We start from the raw sequence: 14408 nt of genomic DNA, 5'->3' as shown, positions 1-14408 counted from the left end.
TCATATGAGGTAGCGCACAGCACTGCAGCTGTGCGCCATTGCTCCCACACTAAACCCACATACTCCGGTCACTGTAGGGTGCAGGGCGCAGGGGGGGGCGCCCTGGGCAGCAATTAGAGACCTCTTGGCAAAAGTAGCATATATACAGTTGGGCACTGTATATATGCAAGGACCCCCGCCATATTTTTACACAGAAACGCGGGACAGAAGCCCGCCGCTGAGGGTGCGGGGCTTCTTCCTCAGCACTCACCAGCGCCATTTTCTCTCCACAGCTCCGCTGAGAGGAAGCTCCCCAGGCTCTCCCCTGCAGAATCACAGTAGAAGAGGGTAAAAAGAAAGGGGGGGCACATAAATTTGGCGCAAAAACAGTATATACAGCAGCTACTGGGTTAACACTAAGTTACTGTGTGATTCCTGGGACATATAGCACTGGGGTGTGTGCTGGCATACTCTCTCTCTGTCTCTCCAAAAGGCCTTGTGGGGGAACTGTCTTCAAATAGAGCGTCCCCTGTGTGTGTGGTGTGTCGGTACGCTTGTGTCGGCATGTTTGACGAGGAAGGCTATGTGGAAACAGAGCGGGAACAAATGAATGTGGGGTCGGCGCCGACACCCGATTGGATGGATATGTGTAAGGTTTTAAATGATAATGTTACTTCCTTGCATAAAAGGTTGGATAAAGCTGAAGCCTTGGGACAGCCGGGGTCTCAGCCCATGCCTGATCCTATGTCGCAGAGGCCGTCAGGGTCTCAGAAGCGCCCACTATCCCAAATTGTTGACACAGATGTTGACATGGATTCTGACTCCAGTGTCGATGGCGATGATGCAAAGTTACAGCCTAAAATGGCTAAAGCCATCCGTTACATGATCATAGCAATGAAAGATGTGTTGCACATCACAGAGGAAACCCCAGTCCCTGACAAGAGGGTTTATATGTATGGGGAAAAAAGGCAGGATGTGACCTTTCCCCCTTCACATGAGTTAAATGAGTTATGTGAAAAGGCTTGGGAATCTCCAGATAGAAAACTGCAGATTTCCAAACGGATGCTCATGGCGTATCCTTTCCCGCCAACGGACAGGTTACGCTGGGAATCCTCCCCGAGGGTAGACAAAGCTTTAACACGCTTATCCAAGAGGGTAGCCCTACCGTCACAGGATACGGCCACCCTAAAAGATGCTGCGGATAGAAAGCAGGAGGGTATCCTGAAGTCCATTTATACACATTCAGGTACACTACTAAGGCCGGCGATTGCGTCGGCCTGGATGTGTAGTGCTGTAGCAGCTTGGACAGATACCTTATCTGAGGAACTTGATACCTTGGACAAGGATACTATAGTACTGACCCTGGGGCATAGAAAAGACGCTGTCCTATATATGAGAGATGCTCAAAGAGACATTAGCCTACTGGGCTCTAGAATAAATGCAATGTCTATTTCTGCCAGAAGGGTCCTGTGGACTCGGCAATGGACAGGCGATGCCGACTCAAAAAGGCACATGGAGGTTTTACCTTACAAGGGTGAGGAATTTTTTGGGGACGGTCTCTCGGACCTGGTCTCCACAGCTACGGCTGGAAAGTCAAATTTTTTGCCATATGTTCCCTCACAACCTAAGAAAGCACCGTATTACCAAATGCAGTCCTTTCGATCACAAAAAGGCAAGAAAGTCCGAGGTGCGTCCTTTCTTGCCAGAGGCAGGGGTAGAGGAAAGAAGCTGCACAATACAGCTAGTTCCCAGGAACAGAAGTCCTCCCCGGCTTCCACTAAGTCCACCGCATGACGCTGGGGCTCCACAGGCGGAGCTAGGCCCGGTGGGGGCGCGTCTCCGAAATTTCAGCCACAAGTGGGTTCACTCCCAGGTGGATCCCTGGGTTATAGAGATTGTGTCTCAGGGATACAAGCTGGAATTAGAAGAGATGCCCCCTCACCGTTACTTCAAATCGGCCCTGCCAGCTTCCCCCTTAGAGAGGGAAATAGTGTTAGCTGCAATTCACAAATTGTATCTTCAGCAGGTGGTGGTAAAGGTTCCCCTCCTTCAACAGGGAAGGGGTTACTATTCGACCATGTTTGTGGTACCGAAGCCGGTCGGTTCGGTCAGACCCATATTGAATTTAAAATCCCTGAACATATACCTGAAAAGATTCAAGTTCAAGATGGAATCGCTCAGAGCGGTCATCGCAAGCCTGGAAGGGGGGGACTTTATGGTGTCTCTGGACATAAAGGATGCTTACCTTCATGTCCCCATTTATCCACCTCATCAGATGTACCTCAGATTTGTGGTACAGGATTGTCATTACCAATTCCAGACGTTGCCGTTTGGTCTCTCCACGGTAGAGATGAGCGGATTCGGTTTTACTCGGTTCCTAAAACCGACTCTTATTGGCTATCCAAAACACGTGACATCCGTGAGCCAATAAGACTCGGTTTTGAGAACCGAGTAAAACCGAGTAAAACCGAATCCGCTCATCTCTACTCCACGGCACCGAGAATATTTACCAAGGTAATGGCGGAAATGATGGTGCTTCTGCGAAAGCAAGGGGTCACAATTATCCCATACTTGGACGATCTCCTCATAAAGGCGAGGTCCAGAGAGCAGTTGCTGATCAGCGTAGCACGCTCTCGGGAAGTGTTACAACAGCACGGCTGGATTCTAAATATTCCGAAGTCGCAGTTGATTCCTACGACTCGTCTGCCCTTCCTGGGCATGATTCTGGACACAGACCAGAAGAGGGTTTATCTCCCGATGGAGAAGGCTCAGGAGCTCATGACACTGGTCAGAGACCTATTAAAACCAAAACAGGTGTCGGTGCATCACTGCACGCGAGTCCTTGGAAAGATGGTGGCATCATACGAGGCCATTCCCTTCGGCAGGTTCCATGCGAGGACCTTCCAATGGGATCTGTTGGACAAGTGGTCCGGATCACATCTACAGATGCATCTGCTGATCACCCTGTCCCCCAGGGCCAGGGTGTCTCTCCTGTGGTGGCTGCAGAGTGCTCACCTTCTCAAGGGCCGCAGATTCGGCATTCAGGACTGGGTCCTGGTGACCACGGACGCAAGCCTCCGAGGGTGGGGAGCAGTCACACAGGGAAGAAATTTCCAAGGTCTGTGGTCAAGTCAGGAGACTTGTCTTCACATCAACATCCTGGAACTAAGGGCAATATACAACGCCCTACGTCAAGCGGAGACCCTGCTTCGCGACCGACCGGTGCTGATTCAGTCAGACAACATCACCGCAGAGGCTCATGTAAACCGCCAAGGCGGCACAAGGAGCAGGGTGGCGATGGCGGAAGCCACCAGAATTCTTCGCTGGGCGGAGAATCACGTAAGTGCACTGTCAGCAGTGTTCATTCCGGGAGTGGACAACTGGGAAGCAGACTTCCTCAGCAGGCACGACCTCCACCCGGGAGAGTGGGGACTTCATCAAGAAGTCTTCACGCAGATTGCAAGTCGGTGGGAACTGCCACAAGTAGACATGATGGCATCCCGCCTCAACAAAAAGCTACAGAGGTATTGCGCCAGGTCAAGAGACCCTCAGACGATAGCTGTAGACGCTCTAGTGACACTGTGGGTGTTCCAGTCGGTCTATGTATTTCCTCCTCTTCCTCTCATACCCAAGGTACTGAGAATCATAAGAAGAAGAGGAGTGAGTACAATACTCATTGTTCCGGATTGGCCAAGAAGGACTTGGTATCCAGAGCTGCAAGAAATGCTCACAGAATACCCATGGCCTCTGCCTCTAAGACAGGACTTGTTGCAACAGGGGCCCTGTCTGTTCCAAGACTTACCGCGGCTGCGTTTGACGGCATGGCGGTTGAACGCCGGATCCTAGCAGAGAAAGGCATTCCGGATGAGGTTATTCCTACGCTGATAAAGGCTAGGAAGGACGTGACGGCTAAACATTATCACCGGATATGGCGAAAATATGTTGCTTGGTGTGAGGCCAGGAATGCCCCTACAGAGGAATTCCAGCTGGGCCGTTTCCTTCACTTCCTACAGTCGGGAGTGACTTTGGGCCTAAAATTGGGTTCAATTAAGGTCCAGATTTCGGCCCTATCCATTTTCTTTCAAAAAGAACTGGCTTCTCTTCCTGAAGTTCAGACGTTTGTAAAGGGAGTGCTGCATATTCAACCCCCTTTTGTGCCTCCAGTGGCACCTTGGGATCTTAACGTGGTGTTGAGTTTCCTGAAGTCACACTGGTTTGAGCCACTTAAAACCGTGGAGTTAAAATTTCTCACGTGGAAGGTGGTCATGCTATTAGCCTTGGCTTCAGCCAGGCGTGTGTCAGAATTAGCGGCTTTGTCACATAAAAGCCCCTATCTGGTTTTCCATATGGACAGGGCGGAATTGCGGACCCGTCCGCAATTTCTGCCAAAAGTGGTGTCATCTTTTCATATGAACCAACCTATTGTGGTGCCTGTGGCTACTCGTGACTTTGAGGATTCCGAGTTACTAGATGTGGTCAGGGCTTTGAAGGTTTATGTAGCCAGAACGGCTAGAGTCAGGAAAACTGAGTCACTGTTTATCCTGTATGCACCCAACAAGCTGGGTGCTCCTACTTCAAAGCAAACTATTGCTCGCTGGATCTGTAACACGATTCAGCAGGCTCATTCTGCGGCGGGATTGCCGCTGCCAAAATCAGTAAAAGCCCATTCCACAAGGAAGGTGGGCTCTTCTTGGGCGGCTGCCCGAGGGGTCTCGGCATTAGAGCTTTGCCGAGCAGCTACTTGGTCTGGTTCAAACACTTTTGCAAAGTTCTATAAGTTTGATACCCTGGCTGAGGAGGACCTTGTGTTTGCTCATTCGGTGCTGCAGAGTCATCCGCACTCTCCCGCCCATTTGGGAGCTTTGGTATAATCCCCATGGTCCTTACGGAGTCCCCAGCATCCACTAGGACGTTAGAGAAAATAAGATTTTACTTACTGGTAAATCTATTTCTCGTAGTCCGTAGTGGATGCTGGGCGCCCGTCCCAAGTGCGGACTTTTTCTGCAATGCTTGTATATAGTTATTGCTTACATAAGGGTTATGTTATAGTTGCATCAGGGTTGATCTGATGCTCTATTGTTGTTCATACTGTTAACTGGGTAAGTTTATCACAAGTTATACGGTGTGATTGGTGTGACTGGTATGAGTCTTGCCCTGGATTCCAAAATCCTTTCCTTGTACTGTCAGCTCTTCCGGGCACAGTTTCTTTAACTGAGGTCTGGAGGAGGGACATAGAGGGAGGAGCCAGAGCACACCAGTATCCAAATTCTTTCTTAAAGTGCCCTGTCTCCTGCGGAGCCCGTCTATTCCCCATGGTCCTTACGGAGTCCCCAGCATCCACTACGGACTACGAGAAATAGATTTACCGGTAAGTAAAATCTTATTTTTTGTTTCAGTGATTAAGGGCTATTTCTAATTTCACCCAGAACCAATTCTTAGTAAATTTACCCATCAATCGCACATGGATATACAAGTGTCACATATCAAATTAATCAGTCTCCTGGTGCATCCTAGTCGCATTGCGTTGTGTCTAAGACACATTTTTTGGCAAAAAAAAGCCACCCAACGCTTTTGGAGTTGCACTGGACCTCTACTCACGCCAGGCATTCCGCACTGCGTGGCGTATTGCGACTTCATGTATGAGGGCGCATCTGTATCTGACCCAAGAGTTTGCTTTGCTTGCAGATGTTATAGTGGAACATATAAATGAAACATTGCATTACAAGCTGTCTGTATATATAAGTAGTCAATTATAGTCATTGAAGGACAGATATAGAAGGTTCAGGTTGTAATGTCCACAGTAGAGCAAACTATGTGAGCTGACACTACATGCACTATTAAGCATATGTTTATTTTAGCTAATGCGCCCAGCATTCTTTTCTCCAATATACAGTACCAGTCTATTACATATCATATTGTATGTTTAGTCTTGCAAATTCCATTAAGTATCTCCAATATAAAGCCACTGTATTGCTGAACAGAGGCAGGTGTAAGGTGAAAGTTACAATATAGGAACAAGGGTGCAGGTGCACCATACACCATTAAAATTATAATTCTAACAACCATTATATCCGAGGTTCTTGGCCTATATTGTCAATATATGAGCCTGCCCACCTGCTTCACGGTGACCTCGTCGGACAGGTCCCTAACATTATAGGGCTTCGCCTCTGTGAAGCAGAGCACCCCCAACTACCCCAGCCGTACCACCCCAGGGCATCACACAAATACGGGATAGAAGTGAAAGATCAGTGTTAAGCAAGTGAGAGAAGCTGCTGAGTGTTAGAAAGAGGATAGCAGTAAGGTGTCAGAGTGTTAGAAAGTGAGGTTAGCTGATCAGTAAGGTGAAAGTTATGATGATCTTATCAGGTGATATGTTGAAAGAAGTTTAATTGTTTGTTTGTTCAAATGGTGAGAAGCATGTTGGCTTAGTATTTGCTTAACAAAATGTTTGCTTATAAAAGTGATTGGTTTCTGTTTGGGTACTAAAATATAGTAAAAGCAATGGAAGAGGCCAACCTTCAGTAGTTATCATAAAGTGGCAATATATAGCTCCACGTACGTTGTTTCCCTTCCCTATAACAGGCACTTACGTTCAAGCACTTGACAAGATCAGTTCTGTTGATTTTGAGACGGAAGTTCATTCATTAAAGATTGTCATAATATGAGACCGTAAACTGATCTTGTTGAACAATGTTTACCTTAGAAATATAGATTAAGGTGTCTTATGAGTAGAACCCCAGTACAGGACTTTGGGTTGAACCCACAGATAACTATATAAAGTATAAGGTCAAGTTACAAAGAATGAACTGACAGACAGACAGTCGTAGTGCGTATGTTGGTAGTGTACATTCTCAGTGAGAACACAGTTGTCAAAAGTGGCACAAGTTGCCAGGAGCACTAGCATAGCAGAGTGCCATTAGGTTTCAGCTTATACCCCTTTCACACCGCCAATGCCGGATCCCACCCGGGAATTGGAAACGGGTCCTTCCCGGGTGGGATCCGGCATTGGACGCTACTGCTGGCTTCCCCGACCCGGCAATATGCCGGGCAGGTTGCCATAGCGGCGGGGGGTGGAGGCCTCGCTGGGAGATAAGATCATCTCCGCGCCGCCTCTCCCTGTTGTAGTGAACGGGTCCCGAGTCGCATCAACCTGGGAGCCCGTTTATGCTGCCACTGACCCAGTATTCAGCCCAGGAATAACACAGCTTTATTCCCGGGTTAAATTACTGGGTCAGACAACCAGGGATTTCGACTGTGGCGCTTTCACACCACACACCGACCCGTGTCGATGTCGATACCGGGTTATTTGTGCGGTGTGAAATGGGTATTGCTGAGGGTTATTTGCTACTGTATTTAGAATAGTTCACTAAATCAGATGTGACAATATAGACTGCAAAGTATCCAAAAGTCCAAGGGAGTTTAGGTATTCCCAATGAGAAAAAGCCTGTACACTGGCAGGAAGCTAAGCAGGCAAGATAAGTGAAAGCAGGTCTTTTATTGATAGATGTGGCTTGAATTACTTGAATTAAACAAAATCCAAGTGTACAACTAATTTCTAAATATGATGGGAATTAGTGTAAAATGAATGATGTAGATCTATATTCAAAATAACACCTATGAAGAGGTTCTACTGCATTTACTTTTATATGGTGATATTTATACTATTAATGTTGTCTGCTTACAAATACGATTAGGCCACATACATAGTGAATGAGATGGAAATAATGCTACAGGTGACTTCAAATCCTTATTTCTTGTGTTACAGTTCTTTAGTTTTTTTGCATACCTTATTATCAATTTTACACAACAAACGTCTTACTAATTATCTCAGAATGCTCACAGCAGCACAGAGTACCTTGAGTTGATCCAGTAAGGCCAGGTATATACTAGACGATGTGTGTTCCCAGCGATATTGGCGGAGGCGGGACCTAACAGCTTGCCGACATCGTCGGGGCACGATGTCTGCTGCGGCGGAGCCAGGTCATGCTGTGTTCGGCAGCATTGCATCGCTTGCGACATTACTAGTTTGAGCTGCAGGAGCATGCATTGCTGAAGATATAGCGGGTACGCACTGGATGATTTCAACAAAATGTTGTTGAGAAATATCGTTCACAACGTCGTCCAGTTTGTACCCTGCTTAAGAGGCAATGACTTGTCTACTCGTGCTACTGTATGTTAGTGGGCAGTGTTGTGGAGATAAATAGGAAGAATGATCAATGTAAAAATTGGAGTGTCACACAAAGTTCTTACTGCCACCATATCTACTTTACATATCTGGTAAATTCTCCTTGCAAGTTTGCAGTGAATATTTTACTAGTATATGGCAAAATAAATAAATATATATATATATATATATATATATATATATATATATATATATATATACATCCTTGCTATAATGCTGTTTTTGTAACTGTGTTTCATGCTAGCAATATAAAGCCATCACTAATTGTTTTAATATGTTAAATATGCCTGTGATCATGAAATGGTGAGTTTAACTTGGCAAGTCAACTTTAAGATCTTAACATTGTGATTCAGAGTATGCTGGCCGGCATCTGCAGCAATGAATAAAGTGATGATTTTGGTTTCTGATACATTTTTTTCCCCCTCCATCAGTCTGGTCATACAGTGGAGGTTCGTGAACAGAGTACAGACACAAATGGCGGCATTTAAAGAGGTATTGTAATTCAGACCTGCTTAACATTGCTGTAAGAGTCTTGTCTTGTTTTGTTTGTGTTTTCTTGTTTTGTTTTATAGTTTTTCTTGTACACGGTGAATCAAAAGTTTTGTTTCAAAAACTGTGCAGGAAATAAGAAAAATGAATACTCCGGTATGGGTGAGGTGGGCTATCTTTTAGGGTATGTACCGAACATGGGCGCTATATTGAAATCAGCCAGCTTAAATCTAAGTCCGTTTTCCCATTTCTTGCACAGTTTTTGAAAAAAAAGGGTGTACTGCGACTTTTGAATCACCCTGTACTATCCATTATAAGGGGTCAGTTCAGTTAGTTGCACAATAAAGTGCTTCCGTATGCCGCACTTACAGTAGCCCTGAACTCGCAAACTTGTGTTTTTCAGCCCGTAGGGCTGTGTACAAAAACACCTGGAGCTCTCTGTGTGCCAGGTCCTGTGCGACTCTGCTAGCGCCAGCTGGCTTTTTTGCTTGTCTCTACATGATAATGCATCTTAGTTGCAATGTGATCTGAATAGATCGCACCTGGAGACTGATCTGATTAATTTGATATGCGACACTTTAATATCTGTGCCACTGAGTCTGAATCTGACTATGAAGTGCTACAATGCAGCGGCCACGGCTTTTATTCATGCCAAGTTCCATTGTGTTTCGAATACAGACTCAGTCACACACACACATATACAAGTTTTACATATCACTTTAAGCAGCACAGTCTCTTGGAGCATCCTAGTTACATCGCACTGCGACTAAGATGCAGTTTTAGGTAAAAGACGGCCGGCACTAGCAGTGTATCAAGGAACCAGGATGCTCACTTACACCAGGCGTCTCGCACCACATGGCATATTGAGGCTAGTTCTATGAGGACACATCTGTATACTGAATGTGGGGTATATGTTACTCACAGTCCTGTAGTACGTTATATTACTGAAGCTGTATCACATGCTGGAGTAGTAGTAGTAGTAGTAATGCAAATGTGTGGTATATGCTAGATGATTAGGGGTGGTAACATGGCATTTTGTGGGCATTGTGACAAAAATGCAGGTGTGCCGTGACGGGCGAGTATCTGACGTCATCTGCAATCACTTGCATGCAATAGCATGTGCAGATATGTGGATGCTCTGGCTTAGCGCAGATTGACTTTACTCTTTTGATGTCCCCGATTTTGCGTATGGATGGCGATGCTTAGCAAACACTGCAGTGTGCGTCTTTTCCATTTCTGGGCGGAAACGACCTGTGCAATTCTTTGCAATTGAGATTGCAAAAACTCACACTTTTAGTAGCAATATCGATATATGCTGAATCCATCCTTCAGTCTGTAGTAAAGCTTAGCAGTCAGAACACAGGTACTTGACAATGCAGACTGAAAGCTAGTGATTTTAGGTTACCGATGGCAGAGATTAATGAGTGAAGTCTATGTGTAATTACTGAGGCAGAAGCGGAGTGAAGCACTGTAGTTAGCAGGCGATACACATGAGGATTTCATAGCAGGATACAAATACCAGGAACTGTGGAACCGTGTTCAGGTGCGTTGGCAAAGGCGTTTGGACTCCACAATATGTGCTTGCAGATTACATGCTTCTAACGCTAATAAATGGCAGAAGTGTCATCTCTCTCTTTTTTTCCCCCATAGGGCTTTTTTGAACTGATTCCTCAGGATCTGATCAAAATATTTGATGAAAATGAGTTGGAGGTACAGTACTTAATGCTTAAAGGTGAGGTCTTGTTCCTTTCATGTACGGTTCTTTTAAACCTCTGGTTCTTTGTTTTCAAGCTGCTTATGTGTGGTTTGGGAGACGTAGATGTGAACAACTGGAGAGAACATTCAAAGTATAAAAATGGATACACAGCCGGACACCAAGTTATACAATGGTTTTGGAAGGTAAAGTATATTCCTTCTTCAAAATAGATTTAGTCTCTGTATTGGAGGATGGCATTTCATTATCATTATAGTGCTAGTCATAGCCAGATTTATTGTGCAAGGAGTATTGTGGAGTTAAGGGCCCCATATACTTATCCGACCGCATGTCGAAGGCGAACGCAGGTGATCACCCCAGCAGCCTCTCAGGGGGCAGGATCGGCCAAGATACACCGTATGCTTCCCTTTTGCATCCGATGTATCCTGGGCGATCCCAGCCATGCCCCCTGGTCGGACCTGATTGAATGTTCGGCACATTCAATCTGGAGGATCCGATTCGATGCTCACGGGGAATGCGCATCGGACCGGACCGGAGACACCTAAAAAATGCCCAACTTCACCCAATATATCAGGCCGAATGCCCAAATTGGGCTGAAATCGGGCATAATCGCTCTAGTGTATGGGGCCCTTTAGAATAAATACTGAAATCCCACAGTATGGAACCATCAGAAGAATTTTCTGAAGAGAACATACAGAAATTGTACCTATCTAACAGTTGTAAAACATGTAATATTAATGGTACAGCCTGTGTAAAAATCCTACATATACAATTGTGCTCATAAGTTTACATACCCTAGCAGAATTTGTGATTTTCTGGACATTTGTCAGAGAATATGAATGATAACTCACAAACTTTTCTTTCACTCATGGTTAGTGGTTGGGTGAAGCCATTTATTGTCAAACAGCTGTGTTTACTCTTTTTAAATCATAATGACAACAGAAACTACCCAAATGACCCTGATCAAAAGTTTACATACCCCAGTTCTTAATACCGTGTATTGCCCCCTGTAACATCAATGACAGCTTGAAGTCTTTTGTGGTAGTTGTGGATGAGGCTCTTTATTTTCTCAGATGGTAAAGCTGCCCATTCTTCTTGGCAAAAGCCTCCAGTTCCTGTAAATTCTTGGGCTGTCTTGCATGAACTGCACATTAGAGATCTCCCCAGAGTGGCTCAAAGATATTGAGGTCAGGAGACTGAGATGGCCACTCCAGAACCTTCACTTTATTCTGCTGTAGCCAATGACAGGTCGACTTGGCCTTGTGTTTTGGATCATTGTCATGTTGGAACGTCCAAGTACGTCCCATGCGCAGTTTCCGGACTGATGAGTGCAAATTTTCCTCCAGTATTTTCTGATAACATGCTGCATTCATGTTGGCATCAATTTTGGCCAAGTTTCCAGTGCCTTTGTAGCTCACACATGCCCAAAACATCAGCGATCCACCTCCATGTTTCACAGTAGGAATGATGTACCTTTCATCATTGGCCTTATTGACTCCTCTCCAAATGTAACGTTTATGGTTGTGGCCAAAAAGTTCAATTTTGGTCTCATCACGCCAAATGACTTTGTTCCTGAAGTTTTGAGGCTTGTCTCTGTGCTGTTTGGAGTATTGTAAGTGGGATGCTTTGTGGCATTTGCGTAGTAATGGCTTTCTCCTGGCGACTCGCCCATGCAGCCCATTTTTCTTCAAATGCCTTCTTATTGTGCATCTTGAAACAACCACACCGCTTTTTTTCAGAGAGTCCTGTATTTCAGCTGAAGTTATTTGTGGATTTTTTTTTTGCATCCCGAACAATTTTCCTGGCAGTTGTGGCTGAAATTTTTGTTGGTCTACCTGACCGTGATTTGGTTTCCACAGAATCCCTCATTTTCCCCTTCTTAATTAGAGTTTGAACACTGCTGATTGGCATTCTCAATTGCTTGGATATCTTTTTATATCCCTTTCCTGTTTTATACAGTTCAATTACCTTTTCCCGAAGATCCTTTGACAATTCTTTTGCTTTCCCCATGACTCAGAATCCAGACACGTCAGTGCAGCACTGGGTGAAAGATGCAAGGGTCTTTCAGGAGTCCAGAAACTCACTGACCTTTTATACACACACACTGATTACAAGCAAACAGATCACAGGTGAGGATGGTTACCTTTAGTAGCCATTCAAACCCGTGTGCGTCAACTTGTGTGCATGTTATCAGGCCAAAACTCCAGGGTATGTAAACTTTTGATCAGGGTCATTTGGGTAGTTTCTGTTGTCATTAGGATTTAAAAAGAGTAAAAACAGTTGTTTGACAATAAATGGCTTCACCCAACCACTAACCATGAGTGAAAGAAAAGTTTGTGAGTTATCATTCATATTCTCTGACAAATGGCCAGAAAATCACAAATTCTGCTAGGGTATGTAAACTTATGAGCACAAGTGTGTGTGTGTGTGTGTGTGTGTGTGTGTGTGTGTGTGTGTGTGTGTGTGTGTGTGTGTGTGTGTGTATATATATATATATATGTGTGTGTGTGTGTGTGTATGTGTATATATATATATATATATATATATTATCACAGAACAAAGTCCCGGTAAGCCGCACTGACACTCTCAAAGCAAAATTTCAGGTGTCCGGTTATAAATCAAATTGATATGAAAACATGTCCATCCCCCAGCATCCGCATGTAGGTTTGAACAGAACTAGCTCACTGTTCTATACTTGAACAAACAATTTAATTGAAGAGACTTGATAAGATCCAACATATACTCATCATTGTGCAGCAGAAGCAGGGCATGAGCACAACTGTATGTATATATATATATATATATATATATATATATATATATATACCAACCAAATATTCTCCTCCTGCGCTGTTCTAAAGGTATTAGATAAAGTGAGGTATAGTATTTCTTAAGACGGGCAGCCTATTTCACTATGTTCCTTGTTAGGAGGAACTGAGTATAGAAAATATGAAGAAAGAAAATAAAGGAAATTGGCGCCCAGGGGTTATTGAGACCCGTGAGTCTCAATAACCCCTGGGCACCAATTTCCTTTATTTTCTTTCTTTATATATATAGTTATTTACCCACATACCATTATTGAGAAAAGTTCTCTAGAAACCTTCAAAGCTTCCTCTTTTGCTGTAAAGACTTTCTAAATGAACTAAACTAGCTGTTGAAGGAAGGTCCTGTGAAATTGGCCACATGATCACTCATACCCAAAGTGCTGACAGCTGGTGGCGTGATGATGTCATAGGATGTTTCACGTGTGCTCGCTAATTTTTTTTTTATTTTTTTACCTTCACATTGCAGATGAACAGTGTCTGGTGCCCTGTATAGTGTGGAAATAAAAAATAAAAAAAAATGTTTAAAAAATTCCTGTTTTGTATTCCCAGTATATTTGCCTTTTTATCATGCATGCTAATCAGAAGTTTTACTGTAAAGCATAAACTGAAGCTGCAGATTAAATCACCCTTGTACCTTCTCTACTGTACAAGAACTGGACGCAATGCAGAGAGGAATGTATGTGACTGCAGCAATTATTGATCCCTGTGTCAAACCGAAGAAACATTGGCTCCATGATTTCCACAATTTTTCCTTTTTGGGAATATATCTCAGAGTAATTAGAAGAAAAAATAATAATGACTGAACCTGGACAGGTTGTGGATGTGATGCAAGGAATCCATAATACCCCTTATACCACGGAAAAGAGGCCCTTATATAAAAGTCACTATTGATCGATTTTACAAGGATCACACACACACACACACACACACACACACACACACACACAAAAAATCCTCTTAATAAACTTTACAACTACTCTGATCCAGATTCATAGTTGTACAGAAATTCTTGATGCTATACAGATGTCTGGGATGGAAACCAAAATATTTGTATTATCATAAAATAATCAGCATAAAATGTACTGCGCTCATGTACAATAAAGGACAGTAAATGTGTCCTGCTGGTTCCCTTTTACTGAAAATAAACATTAGGGAAAGCAGATACTGCATGCAATGCTATGAATAATGGAGAAAGTCAGTATAACAACAAAAGCAT

General features: G+C 44.2%; 1 protein-coding gene across 6 annotated transcripts in view; it reads left to right on the top strand.

Moving 5' to 3' along the window:
* The window catches only part of NEDD4 (NEDD4 E3 ubiquitin protein ligase), a 470501-nt gene that overhangs the window by 436081 nt on the left and 20012 nt on the right, over positions 1–14408 (top strand). For all 6 annotated transcript variants that reach the window (XM_063926139.1, XM_063926140.1, XM_063926138.1 and 3 more), the window contains 3 exons: positions 8596–8656; positions 10304–10363; positions 10445–10552. In XM_063926139.1, the coding sequence (XP_063782209.1) occupies positions 8596–8656; positions 10304–10363; positions 10445–10552 (229 nt within the window). The remainder of the gene's footprint in view (positions 1–8595; positions 8657–10303; positions 10364–10444; positions 10553–14408) is intronic.

This window comes from Pseudophryne corroboree, chromosome 6 (genome assembly GCF_028390025.1).
Source record: "Pseudophryne corroboree isolate aPseCor3 chromosome 6, aPseCor3.hap2, whole genome shotgun sequence".
NCBI lineage: Eukaryota > Metazoa > Chordata > Amphibia > Anura > Myobatrachidae > Pseudophryne > Pseudophryne corroboree.
The sequence above is the reverse complement of the archived record's forward strand: the minus strand, read 5'-3'. Positions and strand labels throughout refer to the sequence as shown.